This window comes from Equus asinus, chromosome 9 (genome assembly GCF_041296235.1).
Source record: "Equus asinus isolate D_3611 breed Donkey chromosome 9, EquAss-T2T_v2, whole genome shotgun sequence".
In the NCBI taxonomy this organism is placed as follows: Eukaryota; Metazoa; Chordata; class Mammalia; order Perissodactyla; family Equidae; genus Equus; species Equus asinus.
Genome location: NC_091798.1, coordinates 63,983,226 through 64,006,991, shown reverse-complemented (window position 1 = coordinate 64,006,991; position 23,766 = coordinate 63,983,226). Strand labels below are relative to the sequence as shown.

Below are 23,766 nucleotides of genomic sequence, written 5' to 3'. Positions count from 1 at the left end.
ACCAAGTATGTTTTCTATATGACTTTAGGGTAAGAAAAAACCAGGATTTTCAAGGTGTGGGAAACTTACAGGAGACTCCCTGCACCTTGTCTGACTAAATATCTGAGGTAAGAGCAATCAGAACTAATTCCAATGCCTTCTCCCCAACCCCAGGGAGCTATAGAGAAGGACAGAAAAAGAAAAAATATACATATTCATGCATATGTGTTATTATATTGCTGAGAAGATCAGTCTGAATACAGATTTACACCTCAGGCAAACCCAGATACTTGGCCAAGAAAACTCAGGCAGTGAATTTAACTTCAGTTGTCCAGGCACCTGGCAGAAAAGCAAATGAAAAGATTCCCTGCAGGATGACATATTTCTCCTCAAAAAATACACAGAAACATTTTTTTCCCCAAGAACCAGTGAGAAATGATAAGATACAGGAAAAAATATGACATAAATGAGAACAATAGACATTACACACATACCAAGACTCCAGTTATTGTAATAATCAGACACAAATTATAACCATTATACTTAGTCTACATTATGCTTACAAGTATCTACAGGCAGTCAGAAACTCTAAGTCTACATAGAAGCTTTGAAGAAAAATAAACGAATTACTAAAAATGTAAGATAAAGTTTTTAAAACTCAATAGATAAATTTGGTAACGAGAGAGAATTAGTTATGTGGAAAACAAATTACATATCAGAATAAAGTGCTCAAAATAGAAGAGACATAAAAAGGTGGAAAACGGGGATGAATGAGTAAACGATATGAAATACACAATAGATTGTCTAAAATACATTTAATCAAGAATCCCAGAAGGAGAGAAAAGAGAAAATGGGTTGTTAAGGTAGTATCTGAAGAAAGAATATCTGATAATTTTTCAAGAATGATGGAACACAAAGTCCACAGATTCAAAAGGTCCAAGAAATCCAAGCAGAAGAATGTTTTTTTAAATTACATTCTGACACATCAGTAAAACTGCAGAAAATGCAAGACAATAAAAATTTGTTTAAAGCACCCCAAGTAAGGGAAAAGAGATTAATCTTAAAGAAAAAGCATCAAAATTTCAGCTAACTTCTCAACAGCAATAATGGAAGCTGTGAGTGGAATGATATCATCAATGTGCTGGGGGAGAAAAAGAATAAAAGTAATAACAGACCAAAGGTAATTCCATATTCAGTTTTAAATTTCTTTCAAGAATAAGAATAAAATAAAGATATATTCAGAATAACAAAAACTGAGTTTTTTCAACAACAAAATCTTACCAAGGAAAGTTTAATAAGTTGTACATTTGGCAAAAGAAAAATGAGGTCTAAGAAGCAAGAAGGAATGAGAAGGAAAGAAAGTGATAAACAGTAAATAAAATATAAAGGAACATTAACTACTTAAAATAATAAAGTCTGGTGTGATTTTCAAAAAGCACAAAATAGAATTAAAATCCCAGATAAGGTTTGAGGAAAATAATTATACTTAATCATGAAATGTTTGGAATATTCCCTTTAAATCAAGATTGAGATAAGAAAGTTTAGAATTAATATGAAAATTCAGCAATATTTCTGCATGTAAAAATCAATGTATAAAAATCAATTGTATTTCTCTCTTCTGGCAACAGGAAGAAAAAATATATTTTTAAATATACACATAAAACTTATAATGGTATCAAAAGTACCAAATACACAGGAATAAATCTAACAAAATATGAATAGTATTCCTATCAAAAAATATTAAAATTTTAAGAAAACTTTACTAATAACTAAATAAATAGAGAGATATACCTTGTTCATGGATTGGAATCTTACTATAATAAAGATGTTAATTCTTATAAATTGATCTACTGATTCAAAAAAATCCAATGAAAAATCCCACCAAGTTTTTTAAAAAAAAATTTGACAAGCTGATTCTAACAATAATACACAGTATATCATTGAGGAAGAACAAATTTGGAAAATCTGTTACGTTAATGACTAAATGTTATTACTAAACTATAGTAATTAAGGCAGTGCAGTATTGGTGTAGAACAAGAAAAATAGGCCAGTGAAAGAGAAGAGAGAGCCCAGGAACACCCCACTATAGGAAGACACTTGACTTATGCAATAGTAGTGCTACAGAAATAGTGCAGAAGGATGTTCTTTTCAATACAAGGTGTTCATCAATTGCATATGTATATAAAAAAGGGAAATTGGACCTGTACTTAACACCATTGACAAAAATCATTTCCATATGTATTATGTGAAACACAAAGTAATAAGCCTTTTAGAAAATAATATATAAGAATATCTACATGATCTCGTGGTGGAGACAGATTTCTTAACCAAAATACAGGTATCCTAAGGTGTGTACCTTAGGATATATGCTAGGATGCTTGTACAAGAATGTTCATGGAAACATTGTTGATAATAACCATAAACAGGAAATAATTGGCAAGGCCAACAATCGTAGAATGAGTGGATTATTTGCAGTATGTTAGTGAAGTGGACAAATGGAATGAACAAATCAACAATAAAAATTATATAGCTACACTTAACATATTGAATGAATCTTAAAAATATAATGACTATATTAAGTTTCAAGACTTCTGTATGATGAAAGTCATCACAAAAACAAAGTTAAAAGACAAGGCACGGACTGGAAGAATTCATAATAAATATTTAAGAATATCAATTATACATAAGAAAAAACCTCCACAAAAGTAAATTGGTCAAATATATGAAAAGATAATTCATAGAAGTAATTCTAATGGCAACAAACATTAACAGGGATTTTAAAATATTAGTTATCAGGTAAGTACCACTTTTGACCTATTACAATAGAAAATGTCAAGAAGTCTGAAAATATCAACTGTTGGTGAAGTTGGGGGAGGTGATACTTCCATATACTGGTGAAGAAAATGTAAATTGATCCCCATACTTTAGAGAGGAATAGTATCAAGTAAAATTAAAGAGCAAGGAATAAAAAATTCCACTCCAAAGAAATACTTACAAAGGTACACAGGGAGAAATATACAATGATTTTCACTGTAGCATTGATTTTATTGGCAAAAATTTGGAAATTAAGGTAAGTAAAATAAGAAATCATTATATGGGAAATTACACAGCCGCTAAAATGAATGAATGAAGAAAATACATAACTATCAGTATGGATTGAATTCAAAACAGAACATTGATTTATAAAAAACGAAGTCACAGATAAGTGTGTCAGGTATAATTACATTTATATTCATATGGAAAATACAATTTTATATTATGTATATTAAAGTAGTAAAATGAACTGAAATGATATATGCCACAATTATTCTAGGTAGGAGAACACAGAGTCAAAGAGCTCAAAGTTTATCTGTTGATCTATCCTTTATTAATGAAAAATACGTGAAACAAATATAACAATATGCCAACATTTGTTTTATCATGTATTCTATTCTACTCTTTATTTTTAAGTTCTTAAAAATTTTTTTAAATCACATACAATTTTTAAAATATCAACAAACTTGAATTTAGTAACTTCATTTTAGAAACCTTATCCCAAGGAAATAATTTGAAATGCAGAAAAATATTCTATTGTGGCTTAATTTGAAATAGCAAAGAACTCAGAAATAACTAAAATGCTTCACAATACAGTAGTTCTTAAATACTTTCTCTTATGGATTATTATAGCAACTTAAAAGACATATGGTTATAGAAAACGATGTTTAAACAAATACTGTAGAATTCAAATTTTAGAAATATATGATCATTAAAAATAATTAAGGTATTTATTTAAAAAATAGTAAACTGACATTTTTATCCTTAGTTATAGAATTATGGGTGATTTTTTTTATTGTTCACAATTTTCTGTACTTTCTAAATTCTACAGTGTAAATGGGTCCACTACTTGAATAAAATAAAAATACTTTCAAACTTACTTTGATGTGTTACTCCCTGTTTTCCTTAAATCTTGAAAATTAAACCTCAAGAGTGTTTCAGGAAAGGAAGACATTACTCCAAGTTTATTAATCACAGGTGCTTTGTTAACAGGTATAGTCACAGATCACAAACCTATGGAGAAATATTAAATGTTATATTAGAACAGAAATGCATGCACAGTACCAAATAATACATTTCATGCAAATTCATGATTTGTGGGGAAAAGGGTAGGAAGAAGGAAAATCAGGCTTAAGAACAAAATTATATTAAGGAAGAATTTAAACTTAAACTGTCAGACCTCGGAGTCAAACTCAACTTTGAATTGAAATCCCAGTTCTTTCTATTATGTTACTATTATAAATTTATCCTTTCATGTAATATTTAGTCTTTATTGTACGTTAGCAGTTTTATCAGCAAAACTGTTGAAAACCAGCATAGCATAGTAGCTAAGATACAACCGACTATCTGATTTACTTAACTGCTCTGTGCCTCAGTTTCCTCACCTGTGCAATGGGAATAGTACCTCCTTAGAGAGTTGCTGTAAAAATAAATAGATCAATATATGTAAACTGCTTAGAATAGAGCCTGGCATATAGGAAGCTTTATATAAGGGCTTATGATCATTATTAGATTACTGTGTTTTCTGTTTTTTAAGGTTACTTGTAAATTTCTTTTTTAGGTCTCCTGTCTTTTTGCCATTTAGATTACGCTTTCTCTGCTTGCTCTCACATCCAGATTTACTTCCTTTTGAAGTACATCTGAACACATTTTATGAGTATATGACCAAAATTAAGACACACTATTCCTGTTTAGCAGAGTATGTAAACAGCATAATGAAGTAATAAGATGAGTAGTCAGATTTATATGGAATTATTTTGCATTTCATTTCTAAGATAGTTGATTTTTAAAACTGATCATTATATCAGTCAAGGTTCTGACAGGAAACAGATGGCACACTCAAATGGGGTAACTGTATAAAAAGACTCTTTCCAAAGATGTGGGCAGATTGATTCAAGTAAAAAAATAAAACCCGAGATGCTGCCATTCTAAGTGGCTGGCAAGAAGTGGGTGAACCGTTACCACTCTCAGGACTGAGAAGAAGGACCCAGAACGAACAATAGCTGGAGAAGGTGCTTACTAAAAATCTTTGGCCTTTGGTAGAGAGATGCAACCAGTCTGAGGCTGCCTGCTCAGAGGGAGCCTGGGGAATGGAAACTTTGATCTGACTCTCCTTCATTCCACTCCAATCATCTGCATGGGCTTCCCCTTAGCTAAACCAAACTAGAAGCCAGAAGGTGCAGGGCAGAGTGGAGAAAGATGGAAAGCGGATCTGGAGGGGCAATGGGAAAGTATCCAGCACAAAACATCATTACCCATTGCTTTTGCTTATAGCAACGTCTGCTTCTAATAATCTGCATGCATTAGAACGTAAAGCAAATGTATTTTTAAGTCAGCAGCTGTACTAAGCTATATACAAGGACCTCACTCAGAGCAGGCTTAACTTTAATAGAAAATACAAGTTCTTCCCAAGCAGGAGCAGGATTAATATATTCAGGAGTTAATTTTTTTAATAGGCAACAACATCATCTTAGACATTTCCACCTTAAAAGGCACTCAGGAAAATAACTCCAAACAATTATTCATGAATGCATCATAGAGTACACATAAGCACAGGATGACGATAATAAAGATGTAGAGATATTCAAAAGAGTTAATTTGATAAATCCAGTAATAAATGTCACACATTTGATAAGTATTTATTGTGAGTCATATAAAATTATGGTGATAAGAGGTTTAAATACACTAGATAAAGACACAGTCTTCAAAAGAAGACAAAAGAAACCCATCATTCATAAAACATTACATATTTCAGAAATAGAGATTAGAAACACAAATTTGAGTGAGACATATTCTTAGATAAATTAATTTAAAACATTTGATGCCAAATGAATAGAAAGGAAAAACTACAGACCACCTAGTGAGAAAAATAATTGAAGAGAAACTGAATTGAAAGCAAATTGGTTTTTGCGTGCAGGTGTTGGGCATATTGACCTTGCGCTTTTAGCTGTTTCCTGATCACTTCACAGAATTGACTATGATTAGTCATATGTTTTGGGGTTTCAAGAAGGTAGAGACTAATTATTTTAGAAATTCTCTCTTGATCCCTGAACCTACTTTCCAAAGACCCATCACATCTGCTGGAAACAGAGGTAGGTGTCTGCACCATCTGCTAACATGCAAGTTCCACAAACCTCTGGTGTGAGACTTCCCCAGACTGGACGGGTAGAAAACGTCAAACTGCTGTAAAACTTTCTACTTGCTTCCTCTCAGTTTCTCGTTTACCTTGGAAGTACTTATCTTGGGAGTAACTATGCTTAACCAACACTAGTTTGTGAACCACTATTTGACTACTATTATGATATACTACTTAATGTATTTTATTAATTAGGATTGCTTTTGACTAAGATTAAAAGAAACAATACACAAATAATCTCGTTTCCAAAAAGAAAAGATGAATGTCTTCAGAAATGTTTCCAATAGTCATGTTGGAATTAAACCCTCTGTGGGGCAAATAAACAAACAAACAAAAAAAGATTTAAAATGACTCCCCCTGTTAAAAAAATACCTCATAATATAGAATCTAAAAATGTTTTTAACTTTCACATTTCAGTCTTTTCACAGTCTTAAGTCTCTTCATCGTTTCTCAATAGACTTTAAAACCTGAAGCAATCAACAAGGAATTATTATTATTATTGTATGTGCAGTAGGTCCTTTTTGCATTGTATTAATATAACTAGAGTCACACATACTAATCATTAGTGGAGCTGAAACATTCACTTTCTAATACATTATTTAATAAAAAGTATTTTTTGGTGGGCCGACCCCATGGCTGAGTGATTAAGTTTGCGTGCTCCACTTCTGAGGCCCAGGTCTTTGCTGCTTTGGATCCTGGTTGCAGACATGGTACCACTCATCAGGCCACGCTGAGGCAGCATCCCACATGCCACAACTAGAAGGACCCACAACTAAAAATATACAACTATGTACTAGGGGGCTTTGGGGAGAAAAAGGAAAAATAAAATCTTTAAAAAAAAGTTATTTTAGACCATTTATTAAAACCTACTGGGGGAAATCATTTGTACCATTGTACATTTTATTCCTCCTCAGGACAATTACATCCAGTGATGTTGACTTGTGAATTGTACAGAAGGGGACAGACAGTGGCATATCTCATGTTCTTTAGTAACCCGAAATCACCTTAAAATAGGAAAAGAAAATTAAAATGAGGCCAAATTTTGTATTTTTCTGCTATCAAATACAAGACATTCCTTTTACTCTGCTGGGAAATCACAATAATTAAATGTAAAGAGATTAAGATGGAGTTGTTGTTAAGTTGAATTATTTCACTTTCACACTATTGTTAAGAAATAGCTGTCATTTTTCCTGAATCAGCAGAAGGTGATGTAAATGTAAAAATGAGCTTTTTTATAATTTAAATAGATCTTTAAGATTCAAATGTCCTTCTATTCTCTGTAGTACCCAAAACACATGGTACTGACTGAATTTGTGGTTTGAAATGGAAACAAAATCTTAAGTGAATAAAACTGATCTTAAAGATTGAATTACTCTCCTTTCTAAATAAAGTCTTCCCTATAATGCAGAAATGAAAGATCAAAAACATCATTATTTTTGACAGCAACTATTTCTAAGAGCCACCTCTTTGCTTGCTCTAATTCTCTTGGCTTATACAGCATTCCACTATAGAGGACAGTCTGCAGTAAATCACATTTTCTCTACCACCTTCCAGGGATGTTTTTCAATAATTTAAATAGATTCCAGATTCATCTTGCACATTTGTCTTGAGTGGGCAAAAACACAGCTTGATTTTACCTTTTACTTATATTGGATATGATTTTTATATTAAATAATATTTACCCTTAAATTTATTCCAGTGCAGAAAACTCAATATCTGGAATGTAGTTTCTGTTATCCCAACACTAAGATAATCTTTCCAAGGCTGACAGTAATCTCCAGGCGGACAATTCCACTAAGAGTTTTTCATACTGATCTCACCCGATCCCTCCATAGTAAGTGACTCTACCTATCATCACCTTGCAGAAATGTGTCTTCTTTTTCATTTATCATGACGCTCCTCCCTTGGCTTGTGTCCCTCCCTCTGCGAGGTCTCTTTATCAGACTCCTGTATGGTCTAGTGGGTAAGTGTGCAAGTGGGGGAATCAACAGCTTACTTTAAATTCTGGCTCCAGCACAGATTATATCTGTGTCGCTGTGCAAATTACTTAACTTCCAGATGCCTCATTTTCCTCATCTAAATAGGGATTATAATGGTATCATTATACCATTATATATACATATACATATATATGTATATATAATGGTATATATAACTATATATATATAAAATCATATATATAAAATCATATATATATAATGGGTCCTTACTATCCAAATGGAGAGTAAAAAAAATCATTACTTACTGTTTGTTCTTTGTGTAATAGTCTTCTAATTAATCATATAAATGTATTAAGTAATAAACATAAAAATATATAATTAATATAATGTATGTATTTAATTGATAATTGATCATCATTAAATCTGCAGTAAAAGTAAACGGGGATTCATTTACTAGTCTCCCAACTTTTCTGCATGATTGAAGCTTTTTATACTAAAGTATTTTAAAGTATTGATTCATAATTACATAGATTTAATCAATTTCTTCTCAGCATTTAATTAAAAATCACAAGGCCACCATATATAGCACCATATAGATTGATAGATAGAGTGATGTGATATATACCAGATTATCTCTAAACATTTAATCAACCAAAAAACAGACATAATATCTAATATTACAACAACCAAAAGAATAACAAGACATACAAACTGCTTTTAAAATTGCTAATACAATTATTTAAATTAGTTCGTCATTTTCTTTTATTCTTATGCTCACTGTTTCTCCCCAGAATACCTACCTAAGGTTTTCCATAATTCTACTTTTTATGCTTTTTTAGAGTTTCGGCAATCTTAACCATCTTATACAAAAAGAGATAAATTTTTAGACCATCCGAGGTTAAAGGATCTGGGTCAGCCTGGGAAAATAAATTTGTAGGGAAATATCATCTACCAACATGGTTGCAAAATTCTAAATAAAATATAAGGAAACCAAATCCAACAATACCAATAAAAAATAATTCACTTTAACTGAGAAGGGTTAGTCTTAGAAGAGCAAGGACGGTTTAATATTATAAAATCTATTATTATAGACCATAACATTGATGAGTTTAAAGCAAAAAAGTAGGAAATGTTTTTATATATGCCAAAGAGTAATTCAATTAAATCCAGTTTCCATTCATGATTATAAAAACAAACAAAAATCTCTGCAAGCTAGGGATAGGAGTTTTCCTTAATTTAATTAACGATATCTAGGAAAAACTAAAATAAACATGATAATTAATGATATAACATTAGAAGTTTTATCTGAAAAGCCAAGAACAATACAAGAATATTTTTAGTATTACTACTATTCAACATTGTATAGGCAGTCCTAGCCAACAAAAATATTTTAAAAAAGAAAAAAAGGTGTAAACGTGGGAAAAGAGGGACAGTATATTTATTTGAAAAATATCTAAATAAAAATCTCAGAAGACTCTGCACATACAAAAAATAGATCACATCCACTTAAAAAAATATTTCTGAATAAATAATTAATACAAAAAAATTAGAGATATGGGTTCCAGTGCCAGTAAAGATGACTAACAAGGCTTTGGGATCCTGTCTTTAAAAGCAAGTTGTAGGACTAAGAAGGAAATGTGAAATCCAAGAAATTATGAGAGAAAAAACCCTGAACTAAGCTACTGGGAAAATGAAAGGCAATTATGAACTGGTGTGTATACAGGTGGAGAAGTAGGTAGTCAGTCGGTATGGCTCTGAGAAAATAAATTAGTAAAAAAGTAGTTTGAGTTATGCTTTCTTAACTACTAATAAATCGAGTAGGCAACAAAAAGAAAATCAGCAAAAGTACAGAAGATTTAAGCAATACAATTAATATGATGGACAAATGAACACAAAGAGAATTCTGTATTCAATCATTACAGAATATGTGTTCTTCCCAAGCACACAAGTACAATTTCTAAAAATTGATCACATTCTAGCCTAGAAAGCAAGTCTTAACAAATTACAGAGTAGTAATCTACACCAATAGATTATATTCCCTGACATCAAAACACACTTAAGTCAGAAACTTATAATAAAAAGATAAATTAACCCTCCATATTTGGGAAATAAAAAACCCAATTCTGGGACCAGCTCGTGGCCGAGTGGTTAAGTTTGCACGCTCCGCTTTGGTCAGGGCCCAGGGTTTTGCCAGTTTGGATCCTGGGCACTGACATGGCACCGCTCATCAGGCCATGCTGAGGTGGTGTCCCACATAGCACAACTAGAAGGACCTACAGCTAGAGTGTACAACTATGCACTGGGGGGCTTTGGGGAGAAGAAGAAGGAAAAAAAAAAGAAAACCCAATTCAAAGTCAGCTGTGGATCAAAAAAGAAAAGGCTTGGAAACAATCTAAGTGTCCATCAAGGGGCAAACGGATAAAGCAAATGTGGTATATATACACAACGGAATATTACTCAGCTACAAAAAAGGATGAAATCTTGCCATTTGCAACAACATGGATGGACCTTGAGGGTATTATGCTAAGTGAAATAAGTCAGAGGGAGAAAGTCAAATACCCTATGATCTCACTCATTCATAAATAGAAGATAAAAACAATAACAAACACATACATACAGAGATTAGATTGGTGGTTACTAGAGAGGAAGAGGAAGGGAGGAGGGTGAAGGGGTTCCTGTACACATGTGTATGGTGATGGATGGTAATTACTCTTTGAATGGTTAATGTAATGTAGTCTACACAGAAATATAATGATGTACACCTGAAATTTATATGTTATAAACCAATGTTAGCTCAATAAAAAAAGGAGAAAAAATAAGAAATAACAATGGAATTTCAAAGGTAGTTAGAACTAAATGATAAAAAAGTTACATGTAAAAATTTGTGAAGTGCCACAAAAGTGGCACCTAGAAGTAAATATTAAACACTTACCTAAAAACAATGAAGAGGTAAAAATTAGCTAACACAAAAAGATGAGAAAAATAACAGCAAGACATACTGCCAAAAAATTGGAAGAGAATTTTTAAGAACAGAAATCAATGATATACAGAACAAAATCTGAGAGAGAAGATCAACAAAGCCAATATGTTCAAAATCATTGTCTTCATGAAAATTCAAATTAGAACCACAGCTAAATACTATTTCACTCTAAACCAGAGTGGCTAACATTTTTTTTAAACCTAACAATACCAAGTTTTGTGAGGTGTGGAGCAATGGAACTCTCATACATTGCTGATAGGAGTGAAAATAAGCTATAACCACTTTGGAAATCAATTTGTACCTTAGAAAGTTAATCGTATACCTACCCCTTGACCCAGAAATTTCATTCCAAAAGAAATGAAAACATTGTCACAAAAAGGCATGTACAAGAATGTATATAGCAGTCTTATTCATAACAGACCCAAAGTGGAAATAACCCAAACATCCATCAGTAAGAGAATGGAAAAACAAATTGTCATATGTTTATATACTAGGATTCTTCTCAGCAATAAAAAACAAACTACTGCTACATACAACAAAAATAATGCATTCAATGAAAAATATTACATTGAGTGAAAGAAGCTAAACACAAAATGTACTTACTATATGATTCCATACATATGAAGCTCAAGAGCAGGCAAAACTACTACCTACTGATGATCTATGGGAAGATGGGGGTTGGGGCTGGAGCAGTGATTGAACAGAAGGTGGCATGTTGGAAATGTTATATATTGGGGGTGGTACGTTAGTGTATATATGTATCAAAACTCATTGTAGCAAATTTCATTTTTCAAAATGGTGCAACAATGTCTCTCATACTATATGCTGTTCTGCAACGTGGCCTTACCACTCCTCCACAAAAGATGGAGTCTAATTCACTCTCCCCATGAATCTGGGCTTAACTTAGTGACCTCTTGACTGATAGGATGTGGCAGAAGTAACACTCTGAGATATAGGAAGCTATACTATAAAAAAAAATCCTGGGGGCCAGCCCCGTGGCCGAGTGGTTGAGTTCATGCACTCCGCTTTGGTGGCCCAGGATTTTGCTGGTTTGGATCCTGGGCACAGACATGGCACCACTCATCTGGCCACGTTGAGGCAGTGTACCACATGCCACAGCTAGTGGGACCCACAACTAAAATATATAACTATGTACTGGGGGGATTTGGGGAGAAAAAGCAGAAAAAATAAAAAAGATTGGCAACAGTTGTTAGCTCAGGTGCCAATCTTAAAAAAAAAAAAAAAAAAGAAAAAGAAAAAGCCTTACAGGGCCAGCCCAGTGGTGCAGCAGTTAAGTTCACACATTCTGCTTCAGTGGCCTGGGGTTCACCAGCTGGGATCCTAAGTGCAGACCTATGCACTGCTTATCAAGTCATACTGTGGCAGGTGTCCCACATACAAGATGGACGAAGATGGGCACAGATGTTAGCTCAGGGCCAGTCTTCCTCAGCAAAAATAGGAGAATTGGCAGTGGATGTTAGCTCAGGGCTAACCATCTTCTTAAAAAAAAAAAAACCTTACAGTTTCTCTTAAGTCTCTTGAGATGTTCTCTCAGAGTCCAGCCACCACGCTGAGAGGCCAACATCACATGGGAAGCCATGTATAAGGGCTCTGGTAGATAGCTTTAGCTGAACACCCAGCCAGGCTTCCAGGTGACAGCAAGCAGCAACGGCCAGCCACGTGAGTGAGACATTATGGTTGTCGAACCCAGTCAAGCCTTCAAATGACTAGAGCCTCAGCTGACATCTAACTGAAATCACAGGAGAGACCGAAATGAGAATTACCCAGCTGCATACAATCAACTCCAGAACCATGAGAGTGTATAAAAAATTATTTAAGCCACTAAGTTTTAAGGTAGTTGTTACCAGCAACAGACACCCAGAATACTCACTGAACTGTACAATGAACATTTGTGCATTTCACTGCATGCAAATTTTACCTCAATAAAAATAAAATTATTAGAGAATATACTGTATTAGAATTAGGTTTAGTAACATATAACAGAAGTAAAAATTGACAATAGCTCAGACAAGATAGAAGTACATTTCTCTCTGGTGTCAAAAAAATTTTTTTAAATCCAAAGCTAGACAATTCAGGGTCTGTTTGGCAGCTTCATGGTCATAAGAAACCAAGGCTCTATCTAAATCTTCCTTTCATGGTCATTGTCAGGCCTCACCTTGCTTCAGGTTGTTCACCAGCTCACGCAGCATCACATTGTTGGGGAGGCACTATTGGTCGCTATGTGCCATTGGTTCCCATCTTCAAAGGAACTCTGTTAATCAGTCTCCTTTTCATCCCTTCAGCCATTCTCCTAAGTCAGGATGCCATTATCCTTGTCCTCAATTACTACAGTAACTTCTTATCTCCCAGTCTCCTTCTTATCTCTCTTCTTGTAGTCTTATCTTTTACAGACTGCCAGAGCCGCTTTTCCAAACACAAACCTCCTGATCATTTCACTCGTCCCCCAGGCCCCACCCCCTTGTTTAAGATCCTTTAACACAGGCCTACTGCCAACAAAAAACTCCAAACTCAGCATAGGGACTATTCAGATTGTCGCAGCATAAAGTTTGAGTGTATGGTTTACATTTGTATCTATTGTGTTTTTAAAGAAATAGATAATTATTTTATTTGCCATCACAAATTTAAACTATATGTATCAGTTATAAATCTTCATGGCAAACCTTTTGTGTAAAATATGTTGGAAACTAGATTACCTCATCCGTTTTGGGGTCCTACACTTATAAAACATCAACTGGACTATTTTACCTCGTGGTATGAGGGGAAAAGTGAGGAAATATAAAACCATGTCCCTTTTCGAAATAGCTAGAAGACTAAAATGTTTAGTTTGTAAAAGAGAAGTATAAGTGATGGAGCCTCATTGATGCCCCTTAAGTATGAAGGTTTTATATATATATTTTAAGAATTCCTCTCCCTATTGATTTGTACTTCTCAATTCTAAAGAGCTATACATAGAGAGAGGGAGCAAGACAGATAGAGATATAGATACATACATACACACAGACTTTATATGTATTTTTTAAGAACTCTTCTCCCTTTTGGTTTGTACTTCTCGATTCTGAGGAGATATAAGGCCTTCTTCCTTTCTTGCCTGAATTTCTCCAAGGCAGAAAGCTGAGCTGCCTGAAGCCACTGGATCCTCCCAGTCTTCAAAAAATAAAAACAAAAAACTAAGCTAAGAGATGACACTGAGTGCCTTGTGAGGAGGAAAACAGCTACTGGCATTGTAGAGAGAGATGTTTCCTGAGACTGGATGGTAACACAGTCATTCAGAACCATCTCCTCTGTTATAGCAGCATCCCCTGGACAGAATCACAGAAGAAATATCTGGTCCCGCATCTTGAGAGATTGGACCCCATAGCATAGCAGAGGCATAAAAATCTTCTCTTGGATTGTTGTGGCCCAGAAGAGAAATGCCAAAACAGAGAAGACCCTATAGATGTGACAACTGACCCAATGTCCCATGATGCCTTCCAATGCTTTGTCATGCATAAGCATCCAGGATCTTTGTATAACCCCAGGGCAGGGGCAGGCCTAATAAAAACTAAGACCGAATATCCAACCAGTCAGCAAAACAGAGGCTTGGAATATACACAGTCAATTTAAAGAAAGCACAGAAATATTTCCTGCATCTATAAGTCCATCAACTATGATTCATAACTACTACATGCATTTTAACTTTGTAGTAGTAAATAAAATAATTGGCATTTTTTCCAGAAATAATAAGTATAAATGTAATCCATAATTAACATGAAATAGCAATATTCAAAACAGGAAAAACTGCAGTGTTTAAAGTATTTAGAGGTGATTCAGTAACCCTTGGACAACAAGGAAAATGAACTAGAAAGTACCATTAAAGTTTAAACAGGAACTATTTCCATTCACCAAGAACCTTTCCCTATCCTCAAGACAATGAACTTACTGCTTGGACTCTGGCTGGACTTCCCTGCTCTTTGCATTCCTTGCCCATAAATATAGTTGTCCTCAGACCTTCAGTGGACTCGCCTGTAGCTGGCTACAGTTTGTGTTTTCCAAATTGCAATTCCTCTGCCATTCCCCAATAAACTCAATTTTTGTTAACTTGAGCTTGCCTCAGTTCACATCTTTAGTTAGGTTCACACTCACCTTAGGAGGCCATTTGGCTTTGCTGCAAACTACTAACGTGATGAATAGTTTGTAAAGGAATTGCAGAAGTGGATGTAATTGTCTATGAGTTCTTTTATTGGGTTTATGCTGTGCACTAGTATTTTTTATTTATTTGCAACACAACATACAATATGAAATAAAGAAAACTATACACACACACTATATATACGCTAGAAATAAAAAAAAATGTTTTTGACCATTTTATATTTAGCAGTACCAAAAATTACCCATGTTACTCATTTTGAGCGGTTGTCATTTAGGAAATTCAATTTGGTTCATTTTTCACAAAAATAAAAGCACTAATGATGTTTGAGGTTCCTATGCTTTAGAGATGTGAAGATAAGTAAAATATGTTCCCTCTCCTCAAGAAATTATAATCTAGAGAAAAAGGACTGGCCTGTAAGCCAACAGTTTTTTCACATTTCAAGATGCTGAATTCCACGACAGGACTCCAGGTGATTTTAGAGGGAAAAAATTGCCCAAGAAAAATATTTGATCAATATCACATTTTATAAATGTATGATAAGACCTAGAGAATAGTCAAACTTAAATTTAAATATGAATAAGATATTATATTTTTAATAGATAATTCTATTCTTAAAAGATAATTCCATTCTTAGTAGAATTCTTTGTCTATTTTGGCTCTGAGTTCAAAGAATATAAATATCTTTACCTAATAAGCAAAATACTTAAAATTTGAAAGTACTTGACACCATGGAATTCTTTCAGCCTCAAACCATCAAATAAGATGGTGGTCTTTAATTGTTCTCTTTTTAATTTAAAGCAAGCATAAATCAAAATCTTTAGGTCGTTCCTGAAAGAGCAAAGAAATCAGAGAAAAAATATTAATCAAAGAAATAATGAAACTAAATTTCCCTAAGCTGAAGAAAGACAAATTTTGGATCGAGAGGGTTGAAAAACCAGCAAAACTATGAAGAGTAAATGCAAATGACCAATAAATATAGATGATGCTAAACTGTCCAAATAAGGGAAATGACTGATTTATGGATCACAAAACAAGGTAGAATTGACCATGAGGAACTGAACATTGAATGTGAGTGTGAATATTCAGAAGATTGGCTATAGAAATTTAAGAAGCTTCATGGTATAAAACATCTGAATATTTTCATGAAAAAATTTCTGCTGAAAATTACATTGATGAATATTCTAAGGTGATATCTGATGAGAATCTTAGTCCTGAACCTGAGGAAACAGTTCGGTACTGGTGCTATGTCCTAGAAGAACATTAACCATGGCTGAGGAAAGGAGCCCACAGGTTTTAAGGACGCTAAGCGTTGGTTGGCTGTTCTTACAGTACTAATAGGAAAAACTTGGCAGTAATTAGAAAATGTCAATGTCTGCAGCATATGAAGGATATACACAATTTGTCTATGCATCACTAAGCAAACAAGGAAGTATGAATAGCCAGAGAAGTAGCTGGATGACCTACCGGCTGAATGACAACTTCATACCAGGTGCATGAAGTTGTTACAGGCAACATGTACTAGAATAAAACTGTAGAATTTATTCTTCTCAGACAACTGCTCTTTATATTCTCTCCTGCACTTCTTGTAAAAAATAATGTTTCAGTATTTGTTCTCCCACCGCACATACACACACACAATGTAACATCAGCCATAAACACGTGTGGCCATGAAATTTTATGTTCTACAAACAAAAATATAAACTTGTCCTAACTGTGGGCTAGCTGCCCCAGAGATCCAAGAATCCAAGACGATCTGAATGAGTTCAGTCTTAATGATGCCATTGACATCATATACAAATTTATGTGTGGACGTATATTTCCAATTCGCTTGAGGATATTCCTAGGAGTGGAACTGCTGAACCATTTGGTAACTCTGTTTAACCATTTGAGGAACTGCCAGATTGTTTTCCAAAGTGGTTGCATTATTTTACATTCTCGCCAGTAGTGAACAAGGGCTCCAGTTTCTCCACATCCTCACCAACGCTTGTTACCTGTCTTCTTGATTACAGATATACAAACAGATATGAAGTGGTTTTGCTTTGAATTTCCCTGATGGCTAATAATATTGAACATCTTTTCATGTGCTTCTTAGCCATCTGTATATCTCCTTTGAAGAAATGTCTATTCAGATCCTTTGTCCATTTTTAATTGGGCTTTTTATTATTGAGTTGTAACGGTTTTTATATGTTCTAGATACAAATCCCTTATCGGATGTATGATTTGCAAAAATTTCCTCTCATTCTATGGGTTGTCTTTTCACTTCCTTGATAGTGTTCTTTGAAGCACTAATGTTTATATATATATATTGTTGTTGTTGAGGAAGTTTAGCCCTGAGCTAACATCTGCTGCCAAGCCTCCTCTTTTTGCTGAGGAAGACTGGCCCTGAGCTAAAATCCGTGCCCATCTTCCTCTACTTTATATGTGGGAAGCCTGCCACAGCATGGCTTGCCAAGTGTTGCATAGGTCCGCACCCGGGATCTGAACCAGCGAACCTGGGCTGCCGAAGTGAAACCCCTGAACTTAACCACTGCACCACAGGGCAGGCTCCACTAATGTTTATAATTTTCATGAAGTCCATTGGGTCTATTTTTTCTTTGGTTGTATGTGCTTTTGCTGCCATATCTAAGAAATCATTGCCTGAATCAAAGTCACAAGAATTCTAAGGGTTTAGTTTTAGCTCTTACATTTAGGTCTTTGATCCATTTGAGTTAATTATTATATATAGTATGAGGCAGAGTTCTAACTTCATTCTTTTGCAGAAGGATATCCAGTTGTCCCAGAACTGTTTATTAGAAAGATTTTCTTTCCCCTGTTGAATTATTTTAGCACCCTTGTCAAAAGTCAATTTACCATAAATGTGAGTTTATTTCCGGATTCTCACTTCTATTGTATTGATCTATATGTCTGTCTTCGGGCCTGTGCCACACTGTCTTGATTACTGCAGTTTAGTAGTAATTTTTGAAATTGAAAAATGTGAGTTTTCCAACTTTGTATTTCTTTTTCGAGATTGTTTTATCTATTCCAGGTCCCTAGGTAGACTTGCCATATGAATTTTAGGATCAGCTTGTCAATTTCTGCAAAGAGATTAGCTAGGATTTCATAGGGATGGACTGACTCTGTAGCTCAATCTGGGGACACTGCCATTTTAACAATATCAGGTGTTCTTACTCATGACCATATGATGTCTTTCCATTTATTTCGGTCTTCTTTAACCTCTTTCAACAGTGTTTCGTAATTTTCAGAGTATAAGTTTTGAACTTTTGTTAAATTTATTCCTAAGTATTTTATTCTTTTTAATGGTATTGTAAATGGAGTTTTTCTTAATTTATTTCCTCTTCAGTTTGCTAATTGCTACTGTATAGAAATAAAACTGATATTTGTATATTGATCTTGTATACTGCAACCTTGCTAAACTTTTTTATTAGATATAATAGTCTATTAATGGATTCCTTAGCATTTTCTATGTACAACATCATGTCATCTGTAAATATAGTTTTACATTTTAAAGAAACGAATCCATTTGGTTTTATGGAAATATGAGCAAAAATAAAGAGTACAGTCTTTAGTTTAGTAATTCCCAAAATGTGTTTCATGGAATATAGATTCTTAGGATGTAATTACCTCCTAAAAGCTTTTTCTCCTGAAATAAGTTTGGAAAACATTGCACTCGACAAAATTATATAGGTTTGCATACTGTAAGACTTCTCAGAGATGTTAATATGGTCCTATGCATTGCAAATCTCACTGAGTAGCAGTATAATTATAGCTTTTCCTAAATTTGACCAAGAAACCTTTAGAACACTATTTCCAGAATCAGGTGCACAACCCATTTTGGGAAATTCTAATTGATAGTACTATAACTATTTACTAAGCATTCATCATGACCAGGCACTTTACTAGGGGCTCTGGATGAACAATGAACTTCAAGAAAGGAACACTTACCAAATTAATCAAGATAATCAACAATTCTGATAATGAATAAGATGTTCAATAAGAATATAGCATTACTCATCAAGATCAGAAGGGTTCATACAGAATAGTTCTTAGTGAAATAACAATCTGATACTCACATTGAACCTAAAATTTATGAGCAGTATCAAAACAAAGACTGTTTACACATTGAAGAGAGATGTTTCAGCTCATGAAGTGCCTCCAGCAAGCTGGCTGGGTGCTGGGCAGTTCATCTGCAGCTTAGCAGACATCCAGAATTTAAAAGAAAAAGAAGTTTTTAACATTAATCTCTAATGTATTTTTTTAAGCTCCAGTTAAAACAAGGTTGGAAAAGTACACTTTAAAAAACAATTTCTGAGACACTAGATGCTATTAAGATTATAACAAGACTTTGGATAGGTAACATGCTTTAGGGAATACAAGATTTAGCTATAACCTTAAAGAGCAAAGGATAATTTCGCCAAAGACCACCAAAAAGAAAGAATCCATTCAGACATATTATTGAGATAAGGTACATAAGGGAATCCTACCATCACCTTTCCCCTTCCTAGAATTTTTTCCTAATGGAAACTTGCACCCTTTCCTCAAGATTAATTGCCTTTAAAAATCCTTTTATTTCACAACCTCAAGGCACTTCCCCCCACCCCTCCGCCCCATCCCCCCACACACTTATCCAAATTTTTGAACTTTCTCTTTTGAAGTCCAAAATAGTCTGCGTACAAAAAAAAAAAAAAAAAAAAGAAGGGGACTGCAATTTCACTGAGTATAGAAGGACTTGGAAACCATCCAGCGAGGCAAGCGGACTTCTGAATTAAGATTTGCCAGACGGCAAGCGAGACACAGAAAATTGAAAGAATTCCCTCATTGATAGCAATAAGAAGGTTCTCCTACCACCTTTCGTCTTCCCAGCAAAGAGCTATTTCCCTATCAAATGACCTAGTGGTTGATCCCCCACCTTCTCCCTTCACGCCTTCACAGGAGTGTTTCCACACTAGACCGCTTAGATTCTTAGGAGGAGCCAGGATGGCGCCTGCGTTATTAGAGGCTTCTAACAGCCAGAGCTACGGACCCCAAAGAAAGAAGGCTTAGTGCTCCCATTTGTGGATCTTTGTGGGTCTCCCGGCGGCCTCGGGATGGTGAATGTGGCAAAAACCTCTCATCAGAACCAGGACCTAGTAATCACTCACCGCGGCACGCAGGGTCGCTGGGGACCGAGACTGGTTGCTAAGGACGCCGTGGGAGGCGCTCTTAGAGCCGGAAGGTTGTTCTTTTAGAGTCTCCTGACCAGGGCTTAGCCAACCAGGACCTGTAAATGCAATTCCACCTTCCCTTCCCCGCCTTCACCATATTTGTGTTTAGTTTCGAATGAATAGATGCAAAGACGTGTAAAAGACCTTTATTAGCTTTAAAATACAATCATAAAGCAGTTAGCAATGGTTCTTTCTACATACTGTACGTACGTTGCATATCCGGCCAGGAGCTGCAACGAGAAGCGACTCGGCGGCGCGTCAGTGCCTCCTGAATGTCTAAACGCCTCCTCCAAAGCCTCGCCCCTCCCCCCAATCTAAATTAAAAAATAAAAAAAAAAAACAACATACTTGCTATCCAGAGGTAGCTATGTCTTTTCATCAGACTGCTGTTTGTAAGCTCGTTTTACATAGAAGATGTAGACCCGCCAGTGTCCTCCGCAATTAGGATAATGGGTAAACAAAGCATCGAGAGTGTTTTGTACGTACTAACCACAAGGGGGAGAATTTAAACATAAAAGATTGCCTGTTTTTAAATATAGTATCCAATAAAATTATCTAATTTAAATCCTTGTGAAATTCCTCTGTCTACCAATGGGCGAGCAACTTCAAATATTCTACAAAGTTCACAAGTGTTTTACTGTACGGAAGAGTAACTCTGATTAAATTCAAAGTTAATGTACAGGGATTGTCCTGGTGAAATAAATTGGCTTAAAAAATTAAGAACTTTAGAGAACTTAATTGATGTAAACTTGAAATACATCAATCCTGAATTATTTCTGTTCATATAAGAACCAAATAAGTCTTTTGATTTTTTTTAGACATTTTGCTATTTAAAACAGAAATTATAGATCCAAACCCATAGAATGTATAACATCAAGAGTGAACTCTAATATAAGCTATGGACTTGGGTGATCATGATGTGTCAATGTAAATTCATCAGTTGTAATAAATGTCCCACTCAGGTGGAGGATATTGATAATGGGGGAGGCTATGCATGTGTGGGGGTAGGGAGTATATGGGAAAACTCTGTACTTTCTTCTTAATTTTTATAAACCTAAAACTCCTCATAAAAATTAATAATAAAAACTTTAATTAATAAGTTTTTTAAAATAAAGATTAAAAAAACAAAATTTATAATATCTAATCCCAGGCTTTGTCAAAACACACTCTCCTAATAGGTCAGTAGGTTGAGCGTAAGAACAGAAGTGAAATTGAGAAAACCTATAAAAGAGAGAACAAAAATATAGATAATATTTATCCTTAAAAAATATAAAATTTATCTTTAAAAATTAGCTGGAAGAACAAAACTTCTTTGATCAAAAAAAAAAATGACGAGACAGGAAATTGAGTGCTTACCATATTCCAAATAAAACAAATATGGAAAGACTGCTGCACTTAAAAATAGCTTGGTGGGTTTTATTTAAAATTGACTTCAAGAAATCTAGAAAAAAATGTTAAAAGCACGAAAAATTCAAGCTGTTAAACAAGCTACTCACAAAGGAATAAAAAGCAGGTTAGCCAAAAAATTCTTCTCCATGATATGAAAATCCATTGATTCTACAGAGTGTTTAGAGAAAAAAGTAGCCACCCGTGAATTCTATAAAGAAGACAACAAAAGGACACATTTATATAAGGCAGAATTTACAAATTCTTCCCCTACTCCTGCTACACTTTAAGATTAAACCACTCAAAAGCAGATCACTTAGACATTAATCAAAACTAAGAACTCAAAATTGTGGAAGTCGTGACTGGAAAGAATTGATGTTGAGCTCTGAAACTAGATGTACCTAAACAGTTTTCCCTTGGCCATCAAATGAAATGGCAGAAAACGTTTTGAAAGAGATGATAGATTTATAGCTTTTATAATTCAAGTTAAAATAATGAAGTGTGAGAAAGCAGTGGGGACATTTCTCAATTTTCATAAAGGAGTGTAAAGTAAAAATGTTCCACTATTGTGTGTGCAGGGGAGGATTCAGTTAGATTCTCAACTCACACTCTACACTAAATGACAGATCTCAACAAAGAGAGATACAGAAAATATTTTTGGAAGAGAATACTTAGTGGCATAAACCTAGATCACAGGAAATAGAAAACCATGAATCCTTGAAGGAAATATTTCACAGAGTGAAAAAAAAAATCTAACCTCTTAAGGTTACCATATAAATTGTATGCAAATATATTTCAAAGCCCAAAGTATGTGTGTGTCTATGTGTGTCTGTGTGTTTTCAGGAGAGTGAGAGTGAAGAATGAGATGGTTTTAAAATTCATTTGGAAGACTAAATGGCAGATTAGCCAAGAAAATTATGAAAAAGAAGCAAACGTAGAAGGATTTGGTTCCTACATATTAAAACTTACTGTGAAACCTGTTTATTGGTCCATATATATTTTAGAAATAAAATATTTTAAATATTTTAAAATTCCATCCTTGAAAATGGTATAGAGTTGCATCCCAGTACCTAATACAGAGACTTGCATGTAGAAGGGCTAAATAAATACTGCTGGGTGAATTCTTGAATAAAAATGCAGACGATTTTATTTTATCCTGTGAGCTGAATTCATTGTCAGAATTTCTGAGTAAAATATTAATATAAATGAGTGATCTGCTTATTCTCTACTTTTGTTTAGCAGGGCATATCATTCTGTGCCAGCTCTTGAAACCTGTCAAAATAGTTTACTATTCTTCATTTGTATTTTGACTCCAGTCTAACTGAATAATGACTGGACTTTTAAAAATATTTATTAAACTATTTCATGATTATCAATATTTTTATCATATGATTCTTTTCAAATAAAACTAATCCTTCAAGTCTGCTCAAGAAAAAGGTCAAAAATTTAATCTATATCATTCTGTTAATAATTGTGTGAAAATTCTCCTAATTATTAATTTTTGGTGCCTACAATATTTTCTATCCATTAATTGTGATGTAATGGTTTAATTGTGGTGATTTTAAAATATGAACACAGATTGTCTGATAATCCTCCCTTCTAAAGATGGAGCCAAATCTCTTCCCCCTGAGTGTGGGGTCAGATTTACTGACTCACTTCTAGAGAATAGAATGTGGTAGAAGCGATGAGCTGGGATTAGGTCATAAAAGACAGTGTGGAGGCCGGCCCGGGTCGCAGCGGTTAAGTGTGCACGTTCCGCTGCGGCTCAGGGTTCGCCGGTTGGCATCCCGGGTGCAGACATGGCACCGCTTGGCACGCCATGCTGTGGTGGGCGTCCCACATATAAAGTAGAGGAAGATGGGCATGGATGTTAGCTCAGGGCCAGGCTTCCTCAGCAAAAAAAGAGGAGGACTGGCAGTAGTTAGCTCTGGGCTAATCTTCCTCAAAGAAAAGAAAAGAAA

The 23,766-nt window shown here is 34.5% G+C and overlaps 1 protein-coding gene across 8 annotated transcripts in view; it reads right to left on the bottom strand.

Moving 5' to 3' along the window:
• Positions 1 to 20,469, bottom strand: part of TMEM232 (transmembrane protein 232) — a 178,343-nt gene extending 157,874 nt beyond the window's left edge. For 7 of the 8 annotated variants that reach the window (XM_070517613.1, XM_044780089.2, XM_070517617.1 and 4 more), the window contains exons 1-2: positions 20,357 to 20,469; positions 3,894 to 4,026 (exon numbers count right to left, since the gene is read on the bottom strand). In XM_070517613.1, coding sequence (XP_070373714.1) covers positions 3,894 to 3,967 — 74 coding nt within the window. In that variant the 5' untranslated portion in view covers positions 3,968 to 4,026; positions 20,357 to 20,469. Of the gene's footprint in view, positions 1 to 3,893; positions 4,027 to 19,288; positions 19,414 to 20,356 lie in introns of those variants that run through there. The other variant, XM_070517614.1, reaches the window with a different exon arrangement.
• Positions 20,470 to 23,766: the final 3,297 nt, after the last annotated feature.